General features: G+C 45.3%; 1 protein-coding gene across 4 annotated transcripts; it reads left to right on the top strand.

Annotated features, from left to right (window-relative positions):
* Positions 1 to 108: 108 nt before the first annotated feature.
* NCLN (nicalin) lies at positions 109 to 27,935 on the top strand. 4 transcript variants are annotated; one of them, XM_060232903.1, is made up of 15 exons: positions 109 to 411; positions 4,289 to 4,479; positions 5,578 to 5,722; positions 9,011 to 9,105; positions 9,350 to 9,430; positions 10,357 to 10,460; positions 10,546 to 10,634; positions 10,894 to 11,033; positions 19,821 to 19,999; positions 22,618 to 22,705; positions 22,809 to 22,847; positions 22,971 to 23,134; positions 24,414 to 24,467; positions 25,109 to 25,187; positions 27,402 to 27,935. In XM_060232903.1, exons 1-15 carry the CDS (start codon positions 225 to 227, stop codon positions 27,459 to 27,461), a joined length of 1,695 nt encoding a protein of 564 aa, XP_060088886.1. In that variant the 5' UTR covers positions 109 to 224; the 3' UTR covers positions 27,462 to 27,935. The 4 variants fall into 4 exon arrangements, with proteins under 4 accessions (XP_060088886.1, XP_060088883.1, XP_060088885.1 ...); XM_060232900.1 differs by having other exon boundaries at positions 120 to 411; positions 19,821 to 20,011; XM_060232902.1 differs by having other exon boundaries at positions 187 to 411; positions 19,821 to 20,011; positions 22,974 to 23,134.

Below are 27,935 nucleotides of genomic sequence, written 5' to 3'. Positions count from 1 at the left end.
CGGCCTCCATTTACCAGCATTCCCTGGGGCAGGCAGAAGTAACAGTTTATCGGACGCTGCTCCCTTTCCCCTTCAGCTCCCAAAATGCTTTGCGCGCCAGGGCTGTGGGAGCGGACTCCATTTCCCAGCGTGCCAGGCGGGCGGGCGGGCAGCCTCGAGGTGGCTGAGGCGATGGTGTGAGGGAGCGAGCCGGCCTCCCTCTCCGCCCCGGAGCCGCTGCCGCGATGCTGGAGGAGGCGGGCGAGGAGGTGCTGGGCTCGGTGCTGCTCAAGGCCTCGTGCCTGCCGCTCAGCTTCCTGCTGGTGGTGCCGGCCGTCCTGCTGCTGCTGCTGGGCCCGCCACCCGCCTCGGCCGCCCACGAGTTCACCGTCTACCGCATGCAGCAGTACGAGCTGGGCGGGCAGCCCTACGGTGAGGCAAAGGGACTGGTGGGTGGCCTTGCTCGGCCAAGGGCAGGAGGTCAGGGCGCCGTGCTCTTGCCCTCACAACAGGCCTGTGAGGTAGGCTAGGCCTGGCCCGGCCCGGCAGGGTTTGCAGCTGAACTCTAGACAATCCACCTGTTAATCTGCTTAATTTCTATTTAAATGTCCCCTGTTGGTGTCTTATGAAGAATTTTGTTTTGGCAAGCTGTTTACTCTTTTTAAAACTGGTGTAGCTTCCCTCACTAAAATTACGACCCACAAAAGAGTTTACTGGCAGAAAGTGGCCTTGTGAATATTCTCAATGAGAAGAAAATTGAATGGTACTAGTGCAATCCTGAACACGGTTATACCCTTCTAAGCCTATTGAAGTCAATGGGCTTAGAAGTGTGTAACTCTTTTTAGGGTCGTGGTGCTTGTTATTGCTTTGCGTTAAAGCTACTGTCTAGTTATTTAAACAGATCTTGGAAGTAAATCACTCAGAGTGCAATGAAATTAATCCCCAGTCAAGTGTGTCTGGGACTGCAGTCTTAATTATGTGACTTTTGACTAGGTTTAGTCAAAGCATGTATTTTAATATATATATATATATATATATATATATATATATATATATATATATATATATATATATATATATATATATATATATATATATATATATATATATATATATATATATATATATCTATATCTGTTTGCCACAGCAGGCCCCATTTTGGAAGAGGCATTTCCAGGGGTGAGAAGTGTTGCTTCTAAGATGGTACCTATGCTTTTGTAAGCTTGCATATTAGAAATAACATAGGAAAGAAATTTCCTGGTTGGAGGCACCTTATCATATGTCTTCCAGTCACTCAACCTACCTGGTTAGCCAGCTGAACATTGCAACATTTCTATGTAGTAATAATGATTTGTAGCAGTCTCTTGCAAGGTGTGTTTCTCTCCCCCCACCCCCCAGGAGGAGGTGGTGGTTATGTACCCTATCTAAATTGCTTTTAACCATCTGCCTATTTGTAATCCTGAAGGGGGTGTGTGCAGGATGTTACAGACCTGTTCTGCTGGTCTTAACTGGTTCCTTGCTTAAGAGAAGGGATTGGTGTGTGTGTGTGGCAAGCAGAACACATGTTGCAACTTCGCGGGGATATCTCCAGGAACTCCTTTGCAGCCCACATCCTTCCTGTGGAGTGAGAGGACGACACACAGTGTGCAGAAGTGAACAAGTGAGGTTGATTGATTGAAAAGAGGTTTATGATTGTCGTCATTCTCAAGGCTTGGGAACAGTGTTAAGTTTGGTAGATTTAGGTGGGCACCCATGTTGGTCTGAAGCAGCATTACAAAGTCTGAGTCGAGTGGCACCTTTAAGAATTCTGGGTTGGCCTTAAAAGTTCTTCTTAACTCAAACTTTGTTTAGTTTGGTGACCTTCCTACCCCCACCCACTGAGGTCTTCTGTATCTATCACATTTTTATTTTGCCTTTCCTGCAGGCAGCTTAAGATGACACATGTGGTTCTCTCTGCCTCCACTTATTCCTCACAACAACCCTGTGAGGGATGTTCAGCAGGGAGTGTATGACTGACCCCAGGTCACTTAGTGAGCTTCTTGGCTGGGTGGGAATATGAGCCTGGATTTTCCAAATCTGACACACTGGCTTTTTGAGCCTGGGGGCACCTTTGGAATTCTGACACACTGTGGTGGGCACAGCCACAGGGGATGGAGGCAACCATAAAATGGCTGCTGCAGCTTACTTTCAGTCACAGTGAAAATTCTTGTGTTATGGTGGCAGCTGCTGCCAAAACAATTTTTTTTAAAAAATCTGCCAAACCAATCTAGTGCAAAAGAACAGTGGCAGCACAATATGTAAAATACAAAAATACAAAATATTATGCAAAAACAAACACTCTTGACTGGTGTATACAAAATTCTATTGTCATGAAATGAACAGCCTACAACAGTGGGCATGCATTCATACAGTATAAATAGACAACAAACAAAAGTCTCAAAACAATATTCCAAGGAGGACCCCATCTGGCTCCACCCACTTTCTAAAATTACTTGCCAGGCACTGTGGTGCCCACAGGCACCGTGTTGGGGATCACTGCTCTAGGTATTACACCACCCTAACTCTAGGATGTGTTCCACTCTGAGCATGTCTGTGAAAGGGATTGTGAAGTGTTCCCTAGTTGGCTTGCTATCTAATGCACATTTTTTAACTATTATTGTAAGGTGTCAAGTGGCCTGCTGTCCAGGCCTAGCAAGCACATTTCGTGGGATGCTTGTCAATCATGCCTAGCTCCAGTCAGTCCTGGGGGCTTGATTAGCAAAGGAAGCCAGCCTGGGAGAAAAGTATCTTATTCCTAGTTAAACTTACTGTCCTTGAGCAGCAGAGTTGCAGCTGATACTGGAGGAACTAACATAGAGGGGCTTTTGAAGCAGAAGGGAGCTTGTCTCCCTCCAGCCCACATAATTTTCTTTTCTGAAAATGGCCCTTCAGAGGTATGCCTTTTGCTTTGTTGGAGGAAATGTATTGGCAATTGTATATTTTCTCTCAGTAAAGTAACCATTTAAAAATGTGCTGGTGACCATGCACACTGGGACAGTGGAGAAACTAGGCGTCACAAGCCCACGATGCTGTATTTGACTGAGTCAGACCCTTAGTCTGTTAGAACCATCATGGTCTACTTTGATTGATATTGGCTCTCCTAGGGATCAGGAAGAGGTCTTTCACCTTGTCTCTTTCATGATCGTTTTAACTGCATACATCAAGTATTGAACCTGGGTGTCAAGGATGGAAGTTTCAGATAACCAAGTAATTGTTTAATACAAAGTCTCAGTTTATTGATAATCCATTGTTGCTTCAAGGTGGAACACTTTGAAAGTGATACAAAGTACTGTATGGTATGAAGCTTTAAGGGTTACATCAAAGAGCATAGAACAGATAGTTAAAAGATAACAAGGACGTGTGAATTGCTACAAATATGCACCTTGCTATCTCTGCGGTTACAACTTCCTTCGGTCTCATGAATTCCTGTTACAGTTGATAGTTACTACATGGAAACCTTTCCTGGAGGCGCCTACTATCAAAGCATTACATTCCTACATTTGCTATTCAAAGGTGGGAAAGGGAAAAGGGAGGTGATAACAAAGGGGGACTACTTAACTTTGATATGCAATTATACAGAAAAGAATTCTAAGGAACAGAACCAAACTTTCAACTTAATAAATTGAAATAAACTTAAACTACTGAGCTTGACACTGGGACCCTGTACCTTCAAGTAGCCTCTCTCTCTTCACAACGCTGATCGGAGCAGCATAGAAAGCTGAAAAGTGTATATAAATGGAAATAGTAGAGCAGTTGTTGAAAGGAAGCATCTAAACCCAGAGCACAGTCAATATTCCCAAAAAATTCTGGGGGAAGAGTTGGGATATTTATTTGAATTTATATTCCACCCTCCTTAGAATGAGCTCAGGGCAGATATTAAATATGGCCTCAATGGCTGGTGACTACAGTACAAAGCTCCCACACAGCCCCACTGGTCCTCCTTTAGTGTTGAAAGGATGGGTGTGCAGGCAATTACTGGTGTAAACCCTACTGAACTTGGTGTTATCCTAGTGATGGAGGGGTGTCTGCCAAGCTTTTTGTGCTCTGTTGTCTTTTGGCAGGATTCTTTTGCCCATATTGCTATGCCTTTTTGTGTTTTGCACCATGTCAACTTGATTCAGACCAAATCTATACTTTGAGAACCTGGAGGCAAACAGCCTGGAGTGGGAATACTGGTGGAGGAGGGAAAATTCACTTGGGGTTGGAAGTCGGAGAGTTTCTGTAGTTTTAGAGCCTCTGCTTACAAGATCCCTTCTTCTGCTCCCACCAGGCACTCGGAATGCTGTGCTAAATACAGAGGCACGTACGGTGGAAGCGGATGTGCTGAGTCGGCGCTGCGTGATGATGCGGCTAATGGACTTTTCCTATGAGCAGTACCAGAAGGCTCTCCGCCAGTCAGCTGGCGCTGTGGTGATCATCCTGCCGCAAAGCATGTCATCAGTGCCTCAGGATGTCATCTGGGTAAGCATCCCTTTTGGAATATAGCAGTGGAAAGTCTTCCAATAGGTTATGTTCAAGATTGTTAGAGTAGATCTAAAAGAGGGAGTCTCTGCATCAGCAGGGTTCTTGGGGGGAACTTGGGTATTCTGTCACTCAAAACCCTGATCGTAAAAAACATCTGCATGAAGCTTGGGCTGAGCAGTCAAGTTAGCCTGCTGAAATAGGCGTTGTGTTTGCGGGCAGTGATGAGGTCCCACAGTAAGAAGGTTTGTATAGGCAGACCAAGTTCCCTGAAAGACAACCGAGTCTTCTCCTGCAATACTTAGTTCAAGGGAGAATAGAATGAGTTCTAGGGTATGCTGTTGGGCCCTGTATACCAAATGTGACTCCGTAAGGCCTGACTGATTCTGGCCTGGCTCCATATGGCCTGACTGATACAGAATATGCTTGAGAAGCTCCTTTGCTGGCAAGCTAATGTGGAAAGAGTCTGCTGAGAGTGTAAAGTTTCAAAACTGCTGACTTAGAAGCTGAGTGTTCATGCTTGTGTGATCTGTAGGTGAGTAGCTGTTGTGGTCAGGTGGGTGAGGTTAGTGCTGGAAGATCCTGCTACATTTTACTGCTGTTCTACCTTGGGATGCTTAGGAAAGGCAGTGAGGATACTGTTCCTGTCTTGTAGTAACAGTACAGGATGTTTACCTTTGAATTATTCTTTGGAGTGTTCAAACTGCTTTACATAAACATCCTACAAGTAAGACTCCCTCTTTCAGAGAGTCACCATCTTGTCAGTTTGGGACTGCAGAGTCTGACAGAGGGAAGATCTAGAACAGGGACATCAAGCTTTGCGGTGTTTAGCCACCACATTGCAGAGCACATTTTTCAAAGACAGCAGCTTCTGTTCCTCATGGCACAAAGGAATGGCACAGCTACTGCTTATCAGCCTGGCAGTAAAACAGCAGAAACAGAATAGGCTGTAGAAATATCACAGAAGCATCATTGCTGCAGTTGAATGCAAGGTGGTTTTGCAAAGGTGGGCTGCAACACAACCAAAGCATCTCTTTCTTTTTCTTTGGAACATCCTGATTGTTCTCTGACTCCTGGCACATCCTCCTGTGTCCTCAGCAATTCATGGAGAGAGAGCCTGAAATGCTAGCCATGGAGACCATCGTGCCAGTCTACTTTGCCGAGGAAGATGATGAACTTCTCTCCATCTATGAACAAACCCAGGCGGCTTCTGCATCACAAGGCTCAGCCTCTGCGGCTGAAGGTAGAGACTTGCAAGTCTCCTTAGGAATGTATGTGTTGGGGTGTATTGCATTCCTCTTATCTCCTGTGTGTTTTTAATAGTGTAATCAAGGCTAAAACACTCTTGTTCATAATGCACACCTAGCAGGCTTGGGTTCTGTGTCTCCACCCGCCATCAGAAAGGCAGTTTAAACACTTTAATTGTCTCTCCCTTCTGCATTCTGGGGCCATTGTGCTGACTGTGCAAGATGAAAAAATAGAGGGTGGCAAGGTATATTGAGAAGGCAGTTGTTGGAAAGGGAAATGGAGAAAGTGGGGGAATGTAGGGAAGAGGGGTAGATTGAGAAAAAAGGAATGGGGGCAAAAGAGATGGGGGTAGATTTCTTTCCAACTGCTCCCCCTTCCTTGCAGCCTCTAGGAAAAAGACAGTCTTTCTCTGCAGTGGGAAACAAAGCAACATTCTCCTCTCCCCTTTTTGTTCCGCACAACAACCCTATGAAGTAGGTTAAGCTGAAATTATGTGGGTGGTCCAAAATCACCCAGTCAGTTTCCACAGTAGAAACTTGGGTCTGACAGACCCTGCTCTGAAACGCTGACTATCACATCACAGTGGCTATCATAGCAAGGGCTGCTGCTGAACAGGAGCAAGCAACCAGGGCTATTTAAGTCATGCCAGTCAGGTGGCATCAAGTCACCAAGGGTAGGAAACCTCCAGGTGGAGGCTGAAGATCTCCTGGTATCATAACTGAACTCCAGACAACAGATCTCTTTCCCCCTGGAGAAAATAACTGTTTCGGAGGATGGACTGTATGGCATTATATTCACCTGGGGCCCTCTCCAAAGTCTGGCTTCCATAGACTCCACCACAGAATCTCCAGGAATTTTCCAACCTGAAGCTGGCAACCCTTAGTCAGTACTGGTCCCAGTGAGTTCTCCCTCAAAGCCAAAATAGGCCTGGAAAGGGCTTCCTCACCCTGCTTTTTACTGGTTGTAGGGTTGCCACGTCCAACTCAGAAAACACCTGGGGTCTTTGGGGGTGGAGCCAGGAGATTTTCCTATCCCCCCCCCCAAAAAAAATAAAAATGCAGCAGTGCAGTTCTCCTTAATACAGTATTCATTTCCTCAACCCCAGCAGTTGGCTGCACTTCCACTGAATGAAAGTGAACACACACACTCACATAAAGCAGCCAAAGTAAACACAGTTTGCAGGCACACACCTTTGTGATCTCACTGAGGTAATTTATCCACTGAATGTAACCATCTTTTGTATTTCAACCAACTTCTTCAAACAAACAGGAAAACAAAAGCAGAGCAGCCTAGAAGTGAAGTTTTCTTCCAAACAAACAGAGGGACTGTGCTTGCTTCTCTTTCTTTAACACATTCACCAAGAAGACCCAGGTGGCTCTGTCTACTCGCCCCACCCATTCAGCTTTCATCTTGGTCTCCCATCCAAGTATCTCAAATCCACCTGCCTTGCTTTGTCACACTAAATATCTGTAGCAACAGGCACTGAAGGGAAAGCAAAGGCAACTTCCTCAGTGGCTCAGTCTTAAACAGAGGACTTCATTTTCTCTCTGTCTCTCTCTGTAAACCTAGAATATTTTTTTGTCTGTGTCTCTTTGGCTGTTTGGTTCCCCTGAAGAGGAGGGGGAAGAGCCCTCAACCAATAGAGGGAAGGCTTTCTGTAGTAGTTTTCCTTCTCTTCCCTCTTTCATCCAATGGAGGAAAAGCTTTCTCTCCTTTGTGAAGCAGTGCCTCAATCTTCAGCCAATGGAATTCAACAGACTTTAGTGGCAGTTGATGAGCCAAAGGTTGATGGCGTGCACACCTCAGCCAATGGGAGATCTTCAATACAGGGCTTTTATGTATACAATACCCCTATTATTTGTAATAAAATTGTCATATACTGAGCATGATATGATATTAAGCTGTTCAAATGTGTAACTACAAGGATTGCTTTACAATAGTTATAAAAATCACCAGTTATTTTCAAATTTGTCTTTTGGTCTTTGATTAATGTAACTTGTCAATTTTGCCATAATTGCATATTCTTGCATCTTGTCTATCCAATTCTCAAGAGCTGGACAATCCTCAGCTTTCCATTTAGCTGCAAATACGACTCTTGCTGCAGTTAACATTTCTGAGCAATTCATGCTTTGAATTTTCCATTTTCACTGGTAAAATGCCTTAACAGCATAGCAAATTTAGTCTTTTTTTACCTTTTTGGTATGTATATTCTTCCAGTATTTGCTAGGGTTTTTTTTTTTTTTTGCAAGACCATTACATATGGTAAAAGGTACCATCTGTCTCTTTACACGTCCAACACAGTCATTGATAAGTTTTATCCATCTTCTCAATAACTTCTGGGGAGATATACCAGTGGTAAAATGTTTTATATCAGTTTGCTCTAAGTGCCTGACTCACTGTGAATTTTATGTCCTTTGTCCATAGCTTTTCCCACTGCTGGAATAGGATCACTTTCCCAAAATCTTGTGACCACTTCACCATACATGTCTTAACTTGCTCTGTTTCTGTGTCATATTGTATTAGAAGTTTGTACATATGACCTAAGAGATTATCCTTTTTATTCAAAATTATCTTTTCAAATTGAGTCAAGTTCCTTAATGTATCTCTTCGGTGCTTATCAGTTGAAGATATATTAACCCTTGTATCTTATTTCCTTCTTCACTAATAACTTGCCAGGGTTTGATTTTGCCCAGAGAGGGGAAAACCTTGTGTGGGGAGGTGGGAAGTTGCTATCATAACAGCTTCTGGGGGTGGAAAGTGCTGTCAAGTCACAGTCCACTCATGGTAGTTCCAGAGGGTTTTCAAGGCAAGAGATGTTCAGAGGTGGTTTGCCAATCCTGACTGCATAGCAACCCTGGGCTTCCATGGCTGTCTCCTATCCAAGTAGGACCAATCCAGCATCACTTCTGAGTTTTGACAGGATTGCCTAGCCGGGGTCAGGCAAACTTAACAGTCTACTTGAAAGGGGGGGGAGGGAATTCACTGTCTACAAGTGGCTCCTCCTCCTGTTGGCTTTGTTCTTGGCCTTAATTAATTATTCTCTCCCTGATGATTAAACTATTGTATTTTTATCCTGGCCTTCCTGTGAAAAACTTGAGTGCTTCTCCCCTCATCACTTTGGCCTCATTTAGTGAGGTAGGTTAGATCTGGCCTCCATGTTGCTTTCCAAATCATTCAAACCATGACATCTCCTTTTTTATTGGCTACTTCTGGTTTTTTTTCACTGGCTGCTTTGGGTGTTCACTGTAGGACTGAACAGCAATTGTGTTTCCCCCTCCTCCAGTTCTCTTGCACACAGCCACTGCCAATGGCTTCCAGATGGTGACAAGTGGGGCCCAGAGCAAAGCCATCAGTGACTGGCAGATCATCAGTGTGGAGGTGAGTGTGGAGTGTGCATGGCGTGGCCTGCTCTGCACAGGTGCTATCTTTATTTCCTTATTATAAAATGCATACCCTGCATTTAATCAAAAACTGTGACAGCACAAATTCAGCAAAGCTACAGACACTACAGCAAAGCTGAACAAAAGCCAGACACTTCCAGGGTCTGTCCAGGGTGTGCTGGGCTGGTTTCTTTAGTGGTGAGGCACATTTTTCTTGATTAATCTTCTGTTCCCCTCATCAGGGGCGGCTGACTGGACTGGGAGGAGAGGACCTACCTACTATCGTGATAGTGGCTCATTACGATTCCTTTGGTGTTGCCCCGGTATGTTGACCTTGGCGAGTTCCCCTGACCTTTCAGTGTTTTCCATAAGGTGCTTTTTTGCCCACTTGCTGGAAGTTTAGGAGTTTGAAATTTGGGTGAGATTGAAGTTTGGGTGAGAGGCTCTCTGTAGGAGTCCTGCATGGGCTGCAGCACCCCACATGCTGGTTGGTGTAGTTTAATCTTGGGGAGCTTGAAGTTTGGTCAAGAGGCTCTTTGTAGGAGTCCTACGTGGACTGCAGCACCCCACATGCTGGTTGTAGTTTAATCTTGGGGAGCTTGGAAGACGCCAATCAAACAATGCTTTTAAAACTTCTAAATGGGTGGGCGAGGGAGGGACCCACGAATTGAAATAATTGTTTCTCCTTTCCCCCCTCTGTCCTTCTTGTTATCCCTTTCTCACTCCATCTTTCTCCTCATTCTGAGATGGGAAACATACAAAAAGTCCTCTGGCAAGTGGGGGGCCCTGCTGGTGCAGCTTGGTGGGAGGTCCCACACTGCCTGAGCTGTCTGAGTTTTCTCTAATCCTTTGGAAGTCTGGGTGTGTGTTTGCCATTCCATCCTAATGAACGTCTTGGCCAGTCCATTTAACAAACATGTAATTGGCTCTCTAGATGTCTCTAGGAAACACATAACTATGTTTGCATGAAGTATCTGAGAGGAAGATTGTGATGTAACTCATAGTAACATCTTACATTTATGTGTAGAAAATGGTTTTTCAACAAGAGAAAGAAAAGGGCTTCTTCTGCTTGTGTTGCTGGCTGCTGCTATTTTCTGTGGAAGGATTCTGGCTGCCAGTGGTGCATTTTGCATAGGAAGATGATACAGCTTGGCCTGTGCTGAGTCTCAGCTCTGTCCTTCATTGTCCTTTGCTCCCAAGTCTGACCCTGTTAGTCTTATGTTTCACTTTTTCTCCCCCGCCCCACCAGTGGCTCTCCCATGGTGCTGATTCCAATGGCAGTGGAGTTGCAGTGCTCTTAGAACTGGCTAGGCTGTTTTCTCGTCTCTACACCTACAAGCGGACCCATGCCGGGTAAGAAAGGGAGCGCTTTTCTCTTTTTGGAGGCCAGTGGGGTGTGCATTTGCCAATCTAACCCTCCTTTCCCTCACACATGCAGGTACAATCTGCTGTTCTTTGCATCTGGAGGTGGCAAGTTTAACTACCAAGGGACAAAGAGGTGGCTGGAAGACAACCTGGACCACACAGGTATGGCAGGCTTTATTTTATGTCCTCTCTGCTCGGGATGCTGGGTGGGGAGGAGAAGCACAGCAAGAGGAGCTGGCAGGTGACCTGCTGCCAGAACTCCCAATTACAGCCTTTCTGAAAGGCATGAGGGGCAGCTGAACCTCTGTTGTGGTTCCCAGGTTTGTCCTGTGGGCTGTGCTGCTCCATGCCGAGAAGCTGCCTTTTCTTGGACCCTGCAAGGCCACAGTAGTTTCATATCTGTGACCACTTCTGTTTTCAGATTCCAGTTTGCTGCAGGACAGTGTGGCTTTTGTCCTTTGTTTGGACACTCTGGGCAGAGGGAACAGTCTTCATCTGCATGTCTCAAAGCCTCCTAAAGAGGGAACCCTTCAGCATACCTTTCTGAAGGAACTGGAACTGGTAAGGGGATTCAGAGTCTGCTTCCTCTTCTGGAAGTGGCGGAAGTAGCAAACTGTGGAATATATGTAAAGCAGCAGGCACCTGCCCAGTGCTGCATTCCAGGATGCTAAGTAGGTGTATATACTAAAAAAAAAATTCGGGATTTTTTGGAATTGGATATATTGAACCCCCAAAAGTTCAGGATTCCCCCCCGCCCGAATTCTAATACTGGTATGATGTTTGGATTTTTTTTCATAAATCCTGAATTTTTCTGGCTTCATTATACCCTATGGGACCATTATAGTCAATGGAGATTCGGGGGGGGGGGGGGCGGCAGGGGGTATGTGTTTTGAGGTTGAGGAACCAGATATTCAGCTTGGCCTCGGCTACCTCTTCTCAAAAGGAAGATGATGATGATACCAGATTTATATCCTGCTCCCCACTTAGAGTCTCAGAGTGGCTCACAATCTCCTTTATCTTGTTCCCCCACAACAGACACCCTGTGAGGTGGGTGGGGCTGAAAGATCTCTCACAGAGCTGCCCTTTCAGGGACAACTCTTCAAGAACTATGGCTGACCTAAGGCCATCCAGCAGCTGCAAGTGGAGGAATGGGGAATCAAACCCAGTTCTCCCATATAAGAGTCTGCACACTTAACTACTACACCAAACTGCCCCCCACCCCACATTTCAAAAAAGACTGGACCAGGGGATCCAGTTCTGTGGGCCCACAAAGAAAGTGCCTCCATTGCTTCCAGTGGTGGGGGAAAAAACTGCAAAAAAAAAAAAGGGACTGATTTATTTACTGGATTTTTTTGCCCACTCTCCTTATACAGTAGGCTCAGTGGGGTACAACAACCATAAACATTAACAATTAATTTAGAAGAAGAGAAGAATTGCAGATTTATACCCTGCCCTTCTCTCTGAATCAGAGACTCAGAGTGGCTTACAATCTTCTATATTTTCTTCCCCCACAACAGGCACCTTGTGAGATGGGTGGGGCTGAGAGGGCTCTCAGCTGTCCTTTCAAGGACAACTCCTCTGGTAGCTATGGCTAACCCAAGGCCATTCCAGCAGGTGCAAGTGGAGGAGTGGGGAATCAGACTCTGTTCTCCCAGATAAGAGTCTGCACACTTAACCACTACACCAAACTGGCTCTCACCAGTTACCATAAATAAAATATTAAAATATAATACAATCTTTAGAATTGGCACCATCAGAATTGCTTAGTACTGCCATTAGATAGCAATCTGTAGCACAAATCTCAAGTCCCAATCCTATCACTTGCAAGGGAGTTGGTCACAGTAGGTGGAACAGGGCAGGGGAGACCAGTGTAGATGGTTTACTGCCACCTCAACCAAAGATATAATGGAACATCTCCATTTTACAGGCTCTGTGGAATTCTGTGAAGTCCTGCAGGGCCTGGATCACTTAGGAGAATGTTCCACCAGTCTGGCAGTAGAGCTGAAAAAGCTCTGGCTCTAGTTGAGGCCAGGCAGACTTCTTTTGGGCTGGGGATCACCAGCACTTGTTGATCTGAAAAGCATAAAGCCCTTTGAGGGACATATTGGAAGAGGTGGTTCTGCAGATATGTTGGTCCTGGTCCGAATAGGTGGTCCTGCAGATCATAGAATCATAGAGTTGGAAGGGACCTCCAGGGTCATCTAGTCCAACCCCCTGCACAATGCAGGAAACTCACAAATACCTCCGCCTAAATTCACAGGATCATTGGTGTTAGTTTATTTTATTTATTTATTTATTTATATTTTGACTTATATCCCGCCCTTCCCACCGAAGTGGCTCAGGGCGGCTTACAATATAATAAACTCACATAAATTTAGCTTAAAAAACATTTACATAAGATTAAAACAATAAATTAATAAGACATAAAAAAACATAAAAACCAGTGGTCTATTAAATGCATTTTAATAATTTAATAATTTAAGTTGGCCATTTAACTGTTTAAAAACCTCCAAGGAAGGAGACCCCACCAACTCCTGAGGAAGCCTGTTCCACTGAGGAACCGCTCTAACCATTAGGCTGTTCTTCCTAATGTTAAGCTTCTGATTTAATTTCAACTTATTGGTACTGGTTGAATTTCAACCCACTGGTACCTTCTGGGGCCACAAAAAACAATTCCACACCATCCTCTAGATGACAGGTACTTAAAGATGGTGATCATATCACCTCTCAGCTGCCTCCAATCCAGACTAAACACGTCCAGCTCCTTCAACCGTTCTTCATAGGACTTGGTCTCCATACCCCTCACCATCTTCATCGCCGTCCTCTGGACCCGTTCCAGCTTGTCTATATCCTTCTTAAAATGTGGTGTCTAAAACTGAGCACAGTACTCCAGGTGAGGTCTTACCAGAGCAGAATAAAGCGATACCATCAGTTCACGTGCTCTGACACAGCCCAAAATTGCATTTGCCTTTTTAGCTACCACATCACACTGTTGACTCATGTTCAGCATATGATCCACTAAGACCCCTAAATCCTTTTTGTACATACTACTGCTAAGACAAGTCTCCCCCATCCTGTAACCATGCATTAGATTTTTCCTACCTAAATGCAAAAATTTACATTTAACCCTGTTAAAATTCATTTTATTGGTTTTAGAACAGTTGTCCAGCCTGTCAAGGTCATCCTGTATCCTGTTTCTGTCTTCAACTGTATTTGTAACCCTCCCAATTTAGTATCATCGGCAAATTTAATAAGCATTCCCTCTATTCCTTCATCCAAATGATTTATAAAGATGTTGAACAAAACAGGTCAGATCCTTGAGGGACTCCACTTGTCACTCCTCTCCAAGAGGATGAGGAACCATTCACAAGCATTCTTTGGGTGCGATCTGTCAACCAGTTACAAATCCACCTAATGGTAACAGGATCCAAATCACATGTTACCAACTTGTCAACAAGGATAGTATGTGGAACCTTACCAAAAGCCTTACTGAAATCAAGATAAACGATCTCTACAGCATTTCCCAGATCCAGCAAGGTAGTCACTTTCTCAAAAAAAGAGATCAGATTAGTCTGACATGACTTGTTCTTGAGAAACCCATGCTGGCTCTTAGTAATCACATCGATCCTTTCTAAATGTTCCAGGACTGACTGACTGATGATTTGTTCTAAAACTTTTCCAGGTATAGACGTCAAGCTGACAGGTTGGTAGTTACCCGGATCCTCCTTTTTCCCCTTCTTGAAGATGGGGACAAAAGTCGCCCGCCTCCAGTCTTCTGGCCCCTGTCCTGTTCTTCAAGAATTCTGAAAAATAATAGTCAGAGGCTCAGAAATTACATCTGCAAGCTCTTTTAGAACCCTTGGGTGCAGTTCATCTGGCCTTGAGGACTTCGTTTCATTTAAAGAAACTAGGTGCTTATGTACTACCCCATGCTGATCCTAGGTTGGAACTTCATACCCTCCTTATATGTTCTGTTTTTACCATGTTGAACACCGGTTCATTCAGAAGAGAAGACTGAGGAAAAGTAGGAATTGAGCAGTTCCGCTCTCTTTTCTTTACCTTTTACAATTTCACTTTCCTGCCCTCACAATGGGCCTACCATGTCCTTGCTCTTTTTCTTACTCTGAACATAGGAAAAGAACCCTTTTTTGTTGTTTTTAGCATCTTTGGCCAGCCTAAGCTCATACCGAGCTTTAGCTTTCCTAACTTTTTCTCTACTAGCACTGGTGATTTGTTTATATTCATCCTTGGTTATAAAGCCCTCCTTCCAATTCCTGAAGGAGTCTTTTTTATAAGTCTTTAGAGAGCTGTCTATGGAGCCAACTCAGCTTCTTTAGGCTTTTTCCATTTTTCTTCCCATAGGAATCTTCTTCTCATAGGAATCTTGTGATTGCACTTTCAGTATTTCGTTTAAGAAACTTTCACCCCTCTTGAACCCCCTTCTTCCTAAGTATTTCTGACCATAGGATTTTACCCAGCATAGTTCTAAGTTTGTCGAAGTTTGGCTTTCTGAAGTCCAACCTATAAGTCTGACTACGTATAGCTTTCCCCTTCCCTAGGATTGTAAATTCCAGAATCACATGGTCACTACTGCTCAGGGTGCTCAGTATTTCCACTTCTTAAATCAATTCTTCCTTGATGGTGAGAATCAAATCCAAGATAGCAGATCCCCTTGTTTCCTTCTTCATTTTCTGGAAAAGGAAGTTGTCAGCAAGACAAGTCAGGAATCTATTTGACCTTTCATTTTTAGCAGAGTTGGACTTCCAACAGATGTCCAGGTAATTGAAATCTCCTGTGATCACTGTGTCCCTCCTCTTGGAGAACTTTGCAGTCTGTTGCAGGAGTATCTCATCCAAGTCCTCTGCCTGCCTGGCAGACCCCCTCCGTAATGTCACTAATTTCTTACTCTTATTTTTATCCAGAGACTCTCAACTGAGCTGCCATGCTCAGATTCACATATTTCCTCGCAAGTATATACCTCCTTCACATATACTCCTATGCCTCTGCCCTTTCTCATTTGCCTGTTCCTTTTAAATAAGTTGTACCCCTGGGTAAGGCCTATTATGTCATAGTCTCCTTCCTTTATTAGGACTTTCAGTTCCTCCTGTTTGTTTCCCATACTCTGTGCATTAGTGTAGAGACATCAGAATCCATGTTTTATGCATCCTGAGGGTTTAGTTTCCGTACATACTTGCAAGTTAACATTACCTAGTGTATGTGCCACTCTGCAAATCTTTAGTGCTCTTATCCCCAGTTTCTGGCAGATATGTTGGTCCTGGTGTAGAACCAGTTGAATATGCGCTCTTAATGAAGTCCTTGTGAGGACAGATGCAGCTATTGAATTCTGTATCAGCTAAAGTTTCTGGGTTACTCTCAACGGTAGCTCTGTGTAAAGCAAGTTACAGTAATCCAGCCTGGAGGTGACTGTTGAGTGGATCACTGTATCTAAGTCACAGGGAGAAATATAGGGGACTAGTTGCCTGATCTGCCAAAGATGGAAATATGCAAAGGGGGAGTTTAAGCCATGACCTCTCTCCTCTCCAGTAAAGGAGTCCTTACCATAGATGTTCAACAAATTAGCTGGTTAAGGATTTAAGAAATGGGATTTTGTGTTTTTGGACTTACCTGATAGATGGCATTTGGTAAACATTTTTTATCCTTTCTGCAGGGATATAAAATTTCTCTTCTTTCCGTTTGTATCTGAACTATGGTAACGGTGTTATTTTATTTTTTTAAATAAAAATATTTTTTCTAAAAAAATGACCTATGACCTGGGCCTCCATAGAAAGTGAGGCTTCCAGGATTACACCCAGACTCCTCACTGTTGGCATGAGTGTTAATAACACTCCTTCAAGAGTTAGGAGCTCAATCCAAAACCCCATATCCCCATGGCTCAGGTACAGGACATCCATCTTTGTTGGATTTAACAACTATGCTTTAACCAACCAGCCACAGCATATCTAGGGTGGTGTCCTGCTGGCCTACCCATCAGCAGATATAGCTGGGTGTTATCAGAATACTGGGGACAACCCAGCCCAAAGTTTAGGACTAACTGTTAAGCCAGATTGTCTCTGCAGTAGAAATTGAAGGTTGTGGAGGGGGGTTTCCAAGCCCTGCAGAACCAATGTATGCACAGAGTGCCCAGTAGAATTAGTGCCGCTGTGGCAATGCCAACTCAGCAAATCAAAGCAAGAAGAGGTTGCAAGCTCAACACAACCAGCACATGTACAGAGTGCCTAGCAGAACCAGTACATGTACAGAGTACCCAAAGAAGGTGCCCCCATCCACCCTTGTTTTCAATAGAGGAAATAAAGCATTTAAGGGAAAGTACTGGGTTTTGCTGGGCACTGCTACATTGCACTGGTATTGCCTGGCACTCTGTATGTACACTGGCTATGCTGGACTTGGACCCCCCCCCCCTTTGGATTTTTTGAGCTGGCATTGCCACAGTGGCATTGGTTCTGCAAATATCCCCCCCACACACAGTTCAGTTTTTACTTCAGAGACTGTAGCCGGAATTTTTGGGTGGACTGCCACTAGTCTTATTTAATTAATAGAGTGAGAGGAATAGCTCCTTCCCGTGTTAGTTAGGGGGCCTAGTTAGCAGCACTTAGCTGGCATAGCTGGCATAGTCTTGTTATTTTGTATCTTAGACCTGACTAAGAAGGATTTGCCTTGTCTTGCGCCATGTCTGACTTCACCAGCAGTTAGGTGCACAGGGCTGCCACGTACCATCCAGTGGAAATAATGGAATTTTTATTTATTTATATTTATTTATTTATTACATTTGATTTATATCCCGCCCTCTCCGCAAGCGGACTCAGGGCTGCTCACAGTATCTACACAATTAAACAAATAAAATATATAAAACCATAATTTACATTTCCAGTTTAAAAACGTATTACAATTCGAGATTATTAAAACCATTATATAGTGCTGAATACATTATAGCGGCGTTAGAATTCCAAGCCGTGAACACCGGCGTTCTGTGTGATGTCCGGTGGCAGCCATCTTCGTCAAGCCTCGAAGGCCTGCTTGAACAACTCGGTCTTACAGGCCCTGCGGAATGCAGACAGATCCTGCAGGGCCCGTATGGCTTCTGGAAGAGCATTCCAAAGCTCTGGTGCTGCCACCGAGAAAGCCCTAGATCTTGTCATGCATAGCCTGGCTTCTTTTGGTCCGGGGACCGAGAGTAGGTTTTTTGCCCCTGAACGCAGTGCTCTCTGGGGGATATGCGGAGAAAGGCGGTCCCGTAGATATGCAGGTGTCTGACCATAAGGTGACCATAAGATGAGGTCACCTTCTTTGGGGGCCCATAGAATTGGACCCCCTGCTCCAATCTTTTTGAAACTTGGGGGGAGGGGTTGAGAAGCTGTGCTCCACAAAGAGGCCCCTGGATTGATTCCCCATTATAACTTATGGGGCTGTTATAGCTTATGGAGCTTTAGCCCCGTTATAGCCTATAGAGCTGAAGGCATTTAAAGATGTTGCAGCTTTACCAAGAACTGTGGCTATCCTGTTTTTTTAGGTAATCTGAAAATTTTGAGATTGGCTATACTCGGTAGCTGAAAACACATGCCCTTCAGAGGTGTCAAATTTATTTGTTATGAGGGCCAGATCTGACATAAAGGAGACCTTACTGGGCTTGACCATGTGTATTCCTATTTATGATTAGGTAGCAGAGATATAAACTTTATAAAGGACACAAACAATGACATTTTTTTAAAAAAACTTAAACATTAGCACTTGTTGGTCTTAAAGGTGCTTTCTTTGTATTTCTCCCATGGGATCCATGGAACTAGGCAAAGGAAGCTTTCCTTTCTTCCCCAGGGGACCAGGATGGGGAGGAGCCTCAGCCAATAGAAGGAAGAGGAGCTTGGTTCAGTGGTTCTGCTGGTGCAATTGAGAGCGCCTGGAAAAACAAGCTGCCCCCCCTTCCTGCCCAAGGGAGGAGCCTGAGCCAATGCAGAAAATAGAAGTTTTGCTCTGTAGCTCTTGTGCGATTGAGCAAGCCTTGCAAAGCAAGCTGTGGTGCAGAAGGAAGCAAGAGAGAGGGAGAAGGAAGCAGACAACAGCCAGTTGCTTGGGGGCCTGATAGGAGTCCTCCAGAGGCCTGATTTGGCCCCTGGGCCACATGTTTGATGCTGCTGCTCTATATCCTGTTGATAAAAAATCTGATAAATTCCAATAAGGTATTTTCTAGCGCTTTTTTTTTTTGCTCGGATAAAGCTGAATGCACACCCCTAATGCTAAGTGGGATGCTAAAATGAATGGCCTTTCTAACCTCTTTGTAATCAGTTTGGTAATACAGTAGTGCCACCTGCTAGTGGTTAAATAACCATGAGAGTGCTACACTAACACTTTGATACTTTGATTTAGATGTCCCAGGATAGCCCCATTTGATCAGATCTCAGAAGATTAAATACTAAGCCTGGTTAGTACTTGAATGGGAATCCACAAAGAACATAAGGAAGCCATGTTGGATCAGGCCAAAGGCCCAGCTAATCCAACACTCTGTGTCACAGTGGCCAAAACCCAGGTCCACCAGTCACGCCAGAACTCCAGAAGCCCAGAGTTGCTATGCAAAGGCAGGCAATGGCAGACTACTTCTGTTCATCTCTTGCCTGGAAAACCATGCAGGGTCGCTGTAAGTTGGCTGTGACTTGACAGCACAGACCTTGCATGTGCATATGTGCTCACATGTTGATGCCTCCATGTTTTTGCAGAACTTTGAGCTTTCTAATCTTTCTTGTTCCTCTATTTTGAAATTTACTTGCACAGAAGGGTAGCTGATAAAATGTAAAGCGCAGCTGTTGAATGGGTAGCACTGCGGAAAAGGGGAAGTACAACCCAGTGAAAGATTTCTTGTTAAATCACTGTAAGGGGTGGGTTGGTTCCTGGAGACTCAGTTGCTGTTCACACTGCTGAAGATGTTAAAGGGCTTTCGATCCAGATTTTGGCTTGCAGGAGGAAGCAGAAGGTGCTTCAGTGGGCAGAGCCCGGGTTGTTAGCCCTTCTGTTCTCAGACAGCACAAAATAGAAACCCTGTCATATTTTTTTTATTCATTTAAGGAAATTTATATTCAGTTTTCTGCCCTCCCAAGAACATAAGAGAAGCCTTGTTAAGATCAGGGCAATGCCCCATCCAGTCCAACACTCTGTGTCACACAGTGGCCAAAACCAGAGTGCCATCAGGAGGTCCACCAATGGGGCCCGAACTCCAGAAGCCCTCCTACTGTGGCCCTACAAGCACCAAGGGCTACCTTGTTTATTACTTATGGCTCCAGGGGATGGTAGAGGTAGGCCGATGGGTGCCATAACTCTTGTGGCTGCAATTTTTTGCTCCAGGTAGTTGTCAGCCAATTCCCGGAAGTGAAATTCTCCATGGTGCACAAAAAGATCAACCTAGCAGAAGACATGCTGGCCTGGGAGCATGAGAGGTTTGCCATCCGCCGGTTGCCGGCGTTCACAATCTCTCACCTGGAGAGCCATCGCGACGGCCCACGCAACAGCATAATGGATGTGAGGTCAGCTGCTGGGTGAGAAGGCTGTGCTAAGAGATTAGGTGGTGTGTGTGTAGGGGTCATTTTGTGCCGATTGCTGAAGAATGCCCTTTGTTCTGTGGGAGCCTTAGCAGAGTGAAGTGGCAGAGCTTAGGCTTCTGGCCCCTTAACTGTTAGCTGCTCTAGAAAGCTATTGTGAGCATACTGTAGGGACTGTGGCTAAATGGAAGAGACTGCTCTGCATGCAAAGGTCCCAGTTTCAGTTCCTGCCATTTCCAGTTAAAAGGACCAGAATGTAAGTTATGTGAAATACTTCAGCCTGAGAACCTGGAGAGTCAGTGCCAGTCTAAGTACACAATACTGACAGAGATGGACCAATTCATGTATATATTCTTTGGGAACCTAAAAAGAGACTTGCTGGATCATACCTGGGCTAGTATTCTGGTGCCAGGAAGGGCCAACCAGCTATCTCTGGAAACCTGAATAACAAATAGTGGAACCACAGGAGTAACAAATCTGTAATATCAAGTAAACTCACCATGCTAGCAAGTTATTATGTCTATTAAATAGTATACAATTCTTTACAGTTTTATAAACACCTCAGTATTTTACACAACAGCTTTTTGATAACACTAGTGTAACAGACACTTAACAATGGTTACAAATAATTTTCCAAAAGAGCTGTGACGATGCTCTGTGAGCATGTGACTTCAATATGGTTGCAGTGTCCGTTTTGGTCCTTTCTCAAAGGGATGTGGGTTCTTTGAGTATGCAGTGTCTTTATTGGCGTCCTCCCACTGTATCTTACTGCACTGACCAGCTCAATTAATCATGCTCTAGTTGTCCAGTTGTACATCATAATTCAAGTGCTCTGCTCACTTTACTCTATGCACAATGGCTTTCTAAATCCTTGGTGACAGCTTATACGTAGTACATCTAAATGGTCACAAGATCACAATGGTTGCAAGATTCACAGTGAGCAGTAGAGCTGTGATGCCAATACTCCGCATACTCAAAGAACCCACATCCCCTTGAGAAAGGACCGAAATGGACTGTGCAGACATTGAGTACCGTTGGGACAAATACTGAGAGAATTTTTGCAAGCACTGCAACCATATTGAAGTCACATGCTCATATAGCATTGTTGCAGCTCTTTTGGGAAATTATTTGTAACCATTGTTAAGTGTCTGTTACACTGATGTTATCAAAAAGCTGTTGTGTAAAATATTAAGGTGCTTATAAAACTGCAAAGAATCGTATACTATTTAATAGACATAATAATTTGCTAGCACGGAGAGTTTACTTGATATTACGGATCTCTGGAAACCTGGCCAGCTGTAGACATCTGTGCTGACAGTTGCTCGACATATGCTGTTCCTGGCATCTGATGCTTGGCCATATGGTCTCAGAGCATGAAGACTCCACCAAGCCTATTAGTATATGTAATATTCCTCAAACAGATTGATTTTCTTTATTGCATTTGAGATCCAGCATGGTGTCATTAAGAGTGTCAGACTGGGATCTGCCAGACCTGGGTTTAAATCCCCCCACTCCACTGTTGAAGCTCACTGAGTGACCTTGGGCTAGTCACATGCTCTCAGCCTGATCTACCTCACAGGGTTGCTGTGAGAATAAAATGCAGGAGAGGAGAAAGGTTGGGTCCCCCCTGGGGAGAAAGGAGGGATACAAAGGAAGGGAAATTTTAAAAATAATACTAATTTGGACTGGGTGGTGTACATAGTTTTCTCATTCTTCATTCTGTTCTTACAAAAATCCTGTGAGATAGATAAGGCCAGGAGAGAAAGAAGGACCCAGTGTCATTCAGTGAGTTTTGTGGGGAGCAGGCATCGCCAGGCCTAATCCAACACTCTAATCACTATGCAGTGCTGACTCTCTGTCTTAAAAAACCCCCAGAACTAAGGTGGTGGTCATCACATGTCCTGTCACTGATTGCAGAAAGTGCTCACCATTATCTCCTGAGCTCCTAAGCAGAGCTCCACCTGTACCAGTGGGAATGCCACAGGCCCAGAGGGGCCAGCTGCAGTTCTGCTTCCAGTGTCATTCCAGAAGGATAACTGCTTGGCTGCTTTGGCCCCTTCCTCCCCTGACCTGGGTCCCATTTTGTGCAACAGAGCACTAAGTCCCTCCCTCACACATAATCTGATATTGCCTTAAGCAAATGGTACAGAAAGAAGTGGCAACCATGGGATGGGCACATTTGCAGTGATGCTTTCCTTTGGGGGAAAAGAAGGCACCTTATCTTGGAAAAGAAACATCCCCCCAAGTGTAATGGATCTGTGATTCCATTCTAATCTTGTAGACTTGGGAGGGAAGTTGAAACCTCTATTTGGAGATGTTGGTTTCTCTTTAATCTTGCTGTGCTCTGTTGGAGAGGTGTCCCAACCAGTGTTCCCTCTAAGCTGAGTTAGTGTGAGCTACCTCACAGTTTTTTAGCCTCCAGCTCACACATTTTTGTCTCAGCTCAGGAAAAATGGCCCCAGCAAACTAATTTATGCAATAGCTCGCAACTTGTATACTGGTAGCTCATGAAGTAGAATTTTTGCTCTAAAGACCCCACAGCTTAGAGGGAGCATTGGTCCCAACAAATAAGGAGCTTTCTGACACAGCTGTCTGTTTTGCAGGGCCCAGGTAGACCCCAAAGTTCTGACCCGCAACACCTGGATTGTTGTTGAGGCCCTGACAAGGGTGATCTACAACCTCACAGAAAAGGTGAGGCTCTCCCTTTCTTCTTCTTCCCAGTGTTCTGGAGATGCTTTGTCCTGGCCCCTGCCAGCTCCTCCCCATCATGCCTCTTCTTTCTCTCTTTCTCCAGGGGGTTCCTGCTGATCTCCAGGTCTTCACAGAACAGATGGTAAGTGAGTACAATCCTGTTGAAATAGGTGCCCAGTCAGGAGGGCAAGGTGCGTGACTCAATAGGCTTCGACCTGCAGAACACGCTAACATCTTTTTTCTGCTCCTCTTGGCGTTTCTACAGCAGATCCAGCAGGAGCAGATGGAGTCAGTGATGGACTGGCTCACCAGCCAGCCAAGGGCCGCTCAACTGGTCGACAAGGAGGGCACCTTCATCAGCACCTTGGAATACTACATGAGCCGATACTTGAAAGATGTCAAGCAGCACTATGTGAAGGCTGACAAGCGGTGAGTGAGGCAGGAGTTAGACCCTGGGGTCTGGGGTTCAGAAGTATCTGAAGAAGTGAGCAGTGTCGTGAGAGCTCTTACCCTGCCACCAATTTTGTTAGTCTTTAAGGTGCTACTGGACTTTTGCTCCTTACTGTTGGATCAGCCAGTTTCTCTCACTTTAAACTACCTCATGGGGATGTTGTGATAAAAGGGAAGGAGGAGTGGACTGTTGGCTGCTATCAGCTGTTTAGAGGTGGGAAGGGGTACCAATAATGTTGCTATTATCTGTGAGCGTTGCCAACAGATAGCGTTAAAAGAGTGTGAACGCAATCAGGATAGACAAATAGGTGATAATTGATTATCCTTTTTCTTGTTATGATCCCCATTATGTTTCCGCCCTTTTTTCCTCCCTCTTTTTGCCCAAGTTGGAGATGGGACACTGGATGATAACAGAACGGAGGCCCAGAAACATGCAAACATCCTATTCCAGCCTGAAAGGGCCACCTTTCCAACCTTTGCCCTCCTGTTTGATCTTCTGCCCCCTTGTGAGGTGGGGCTTGGCTTCCTTGAGCCATTTACCTATTTAAAACATTTATTCCCTCTCCTGTCTATGCACAAGGTTGTCTAGAAGCAGTTTCCATGTGCAATATAATGTTAGCATGATCAGCAAAGTGTAACTCCCTGGTAAGACCTGCTGCATAAGAGAAACTGCATAAAATCAGCAGAGGAGAATGTCTCCAGTAGCTCTGTTCTGCAAAATGGAATGGTGGTCTAATGAAAGCTGGAATGATTGTGAAACCGGTGCCAAGGGGCAAGTTAGCAACAGACAGACTAAGCTGTGGGTTCTGCTGAGGAAACATTTGCTCTGTGGGATTTCTTAATGCTGTTCATGCTCACTGGGTGTGGGTGGTCTCTTGCTTTCTGGGTTAAGATGTTAAGGCTTCTTTGAGTTGTAGGGGAGCAAGGCATTGGGTGTGAGAAGGTACATGTAGAATGCATCCTATAGCCAGCAATTCCTGATGCCATGACAGTTACAAGGCCAGGGCTTAGCTAGCAGAGGTATGGCCAAGGCTTCCTTGCCCTTTGTGATGTTGAGATGTGGATTTTGGAGGGGTCAGACATTGTACCTGGCACACGGAAGGTTCCCATCTCAGTCCTCAGCACCTCCCAGTTTAATGGCTTCCTGCTAATTGGCAGACTGGGCACAAAGTAACTTCATGAGATGTCTTCGCCTTCTAAGCATCACAGTTGTGTTTAAAATGTAAGTAATTGGGCCCTTCCTTCTCTCACCAAACAGGGATCCAGAGTTTGTGTTCTATGACCAGCTCAAGCAAGTGATGAATGCATACAGGTTAGTGAATGTGATCTTGGGTTGTCATCCTCACAGCCACTGATACTGTAGGGCTGGTTTTCTTCGGCATCTGCTCTCCTGGATTGGGGGAGGAAAGAGATGTGAATCTTATTGGTGTTGACTGAACGAAAAAAGAGGAAGCGAGTTTTGTAGTCTCCCCTGGATCAATCTAAGCCCTGGAAGTGGCTAGTACAGAGGTTCAATCAGTCCTCCTCCTCTTCCTCATGAGGAGCTTTGGCTATGGGTTGGAGGGAGGATCTCACAAGCTGTGACACTTGCCATTCCAGCAGCCCATGTTAAAGAAGCAGGTGTACATTTGGGGGCTGTAGGTCTCTGTATAGCATCCTAAATACATTTTTATCAAAGGATGGAAAATTTCCTTTCTAGAAGAGGAAGATGAAATACTCTGGGAAGGGCCAACTGGTCTATTAAAAACAATGGTAGTAGACCTAGCCTGCAGACAAGTGGTCTCCCTTGGATGTAGCTGGCCTGAGAAATAGTTCAGAAGTACAGACTCCTCTTCAGATGGGATGTTGAACTCAGTTTCCTTCACTTAGTTTCTCCCTCTGAGGTAGCAGAACTGGAGACCTAACTGAAGGCTCTGTAATTGCACATGAACATGGGCAACATTGCTGTTTCAGGGTCAAGCCTGCCATTTTTGACCTTCTTCTGGCACTCTGCATAGCAGCCTACCTCGGTGTGGCCTACATCGCAGTCCAGGTGAGTGAAATGGATGTCCCGGCAGCTTGGTGACAATGATGGGGAAGTGCAAAGAAGAAGGCTCGATAGTGGTAGAGGTAGGGCTAGAGTTTTTTGCACAAATATTTGCAAGAGGGACAGCTAGGAACCTGAGAACTGTTAGTAGGAAAGCTTTAAAGACATGAGTTTGCTGGTCACTGGGTGCCAATTCATGGGTTCAGTGCTGTGGGTCATATTTGCCTTCTCTCTATCATGGAAGTTGGAGCTTTTCCATCCTGATGGCCACCAGACTGGCTCAGTTTTTTAGCAGGGCCACCAGTTCAGGGCCCTCTGGCCGTTTCAGGCCTGATTGATAAAGCTCCTTCAGTATCCACCCCTAGCAGAGAACATCCCTGTGCTTGGTAGGTTTTTTGTCTTTGGAAACTGCTGCTACAGCTCTGCTTGGTTCCAGAAGATTTTTTGTCAGGTAGCAAAGTGGAGGTGGTTTTCAAGGATGAACACAAACTTCAAACTTCTCTGACCCACAGAGCAAGCTGCAGAAGGGTAGCCAAATGGAAGCCCACCAGATCCAGCACATATCCAGCATACTTTCCCTCATGGTGTCCCAGCAGATGCTTAGGAAGGCCTACCAGCAAAGGCCAAAATCTCACCATATTTGTTGCTACAGTAGTTAGTATTCAGTAGTAGTCTGCCTCTGAACATGGAGGTTTCATTTAGCCAAAATAACTGCAATTACCTTTCGCTGCACCTCTCCACTCCCAATCTCATCTTCAAGGCACCTGTGGTAATAGGGCCGGCGTGTGGGAGTTGGCAAACTAGGTGATGGCCTAGGGCGCTGGCTCCCACAGGGCCGCCTCCCCCCGCCGGCACAATCGGCTGCGCCCCTTGGCCCCTCCACTCCTGCCTCCCCCCCCACCTGGCGGCGCGATCGCCTCGGCCCTTCCACTCCCGTCTCCCCCCTTCCCGAGTCCTGGTACAATAGGCTGCGCCTTGGCCCTTCCACTCCCTCTCTCCCGGTGTGATTGGCTGCACCTCGGCTCTTCCACTCCCCCCTCCCTTCCTCCCAGCGTGATTAGCTGTGCCTCGGCCCTTCCACTCCCGCCTCCCTCCCTCCCTAGTCCCAGCACAATTGACTGCACCTCAGCCCTTCTGCTCCTTACCCCCCCACCTCATCGAAGCTCCCCGATCCTCCACCCCCTGTGCATACGCGAAAAATATTTTTAAAAAGGCGGAGGACTGATTTCGGCCTGGGACGATGGGAAGGCCACCGCTGGGCGTGTGTGGTAATGGCCATCACTGTAGGCTGTGACCAGGAGCTGTTCACTGCCAGTCTTGTGAAGGCTGTTTTTGGTTGTCTTGATTCCCCTGTCCATCAGCTCCATTGGATGCCCTGAGTTTAAGTGTTTTGAGAGCTTTTTGATGCCCGGACAATATTGTTGAAGATTGTAGAAAAACATTAAATATATCAAATTTCAAGTTTGGTTTGTTTTTAAATATTGTGTTGGAGAGGAGGGCTAGTTCTAATAGTCAAATTGTTTCTGAAGCTGACACAAAGGTCTTAAGCTAGGCCAGTGGCGTCTTTGACATGAATGGTTTGTGTGCCCACCCCTCCCTTGCCAAACTGCTTTGGAAATGCCCATCTGCCTCATAAGCAGCTTGTCTTAGTGTGTATGTTTGAAATAGAAGTAGGTGGGTCCTGTCTAAGGAGATGCCTTCAGTCCTGTGGGAATTGCTTGAACTGATTTTCCACTTCCTTGAATCAGTTTTTTGAGACCTCAAGCAAACTGGCTGAAGTTGAGCACTTTTAAGGTTCCCTCAGTCTCCACAAGATCTGTTTAAACTTGCATATTAAAAAAGGAAAGGTGGATTGGCTTGCTTGTGCAGAAGAGGTGCTCTTCCTCCCCATAATCTTGTTTGTAAAAAGTAAACAAAACGCAGCATCCCTGACTTTTTAAAAAAAAATTGAAAACGAATCTTGCAGTAAGTCTTCTGCTGCCTTAAAGATCAGCACATTTTGCTGTGGCTGGACCCAAGCATGTTGCTCTCAGCAGTTGCACCCCTGGCTGTGTTGACTACAAAGTATGTTCGAGACAGCTGATCCTCCAGAAAATGGCAAGGGTAGAATCGGAGTTCAGAGGTCCTGCAGGCAAACCCTGTCACATGATTGATACTTGACTTTCAGGTTGATCCAAGTTCAGGTTAGCACTCATCCAGTGTCTCTTGTTTGCTTTCTAGCATTTTGATCTTCTTTACAAGCTGGTACAGAAGCTGTCTCTCAAATCCAAGCAGCAGTGACTGGACCTTCCTCCCTTTAAAGCTGAGCTGTTGGAGGGAGTCACTCCCAAACATCTTCTCCCATATCAGATGCCACAGCTGTCTCCGCTTCCCCTCCACCACCCTGGAATGGGAGAAGAGGCTCAGATACAGAACGCTTTTTCACTCTGCATTCTGCAAGGCTGCATTTCCTCCCCACCTCTTTTCCAGAGACATCTGCAGATTCGTCACTACTCCTCCCAGACTGATCAGGCATGGGGATACTCTTCTCCCCCTTGGCGATCTTTCTGTGAACAAGACAGTTTCATATTTGTGAAGCTGCTGAACTAGAAGCAAGTGAACTGTGCCATGTGTCCAAACTTTGGGAGCAAAAACCTGGGGGGGGGGGGCAGGTTTTGGGGACCTGCCTGTCACAAGAGAAAGGACTTGGAAGTGGGGGACATTACGTTGTTTTTTTAAAAGAGCACATATAAATTAAAGGACTGCTAAGAGGTT

Source organism: Heteronotia binoei, chromosome 2 (genome assembly GCF_032191835.1).
Source record: "Heteronotia binoei isolate CCM8104 ecotype False Entrance Well chromosome 2, APGP_CSIRO_Hbin_v1, whole genome shotgun sequence".
Taxonomy (NCBI): domain Eukaryota; kingdom Metazoa; phylum Chordata; class Lepidosauria; order Squamata; family Gekkonidae; genus Heteronotia; species Heteronotia binoei.
This window is presented reverse-complemented; position numbering and strand designations above follow the sequence as displayed.

Excerpts from the sequence above, each read along its gene's own strand:
- NCLN (XM_060232900.1), top strand. The coding sequence starts at position 225 with ATGCTGGAGGAGGCGGGCGAGGAGGTGCTGGGCTCGGTGCTGCTCAAG. Across the intron at positions 9,431-10,356 it reads ATTCCTTTGGTGTTGCCCCG|TGGCTCTCCCATGGTGCTGA; the intron begins GTATGTTGACCT and ends CCGCCCCACCAG. Across the intron at positions 11,034-19,820 it reads TTCTGAAGGAACTGGAACTG|GTAGTTGTCAGCCAATTCCC; the intron begins GTAAGGGGATTC and ends TTTTTGCTCCAG.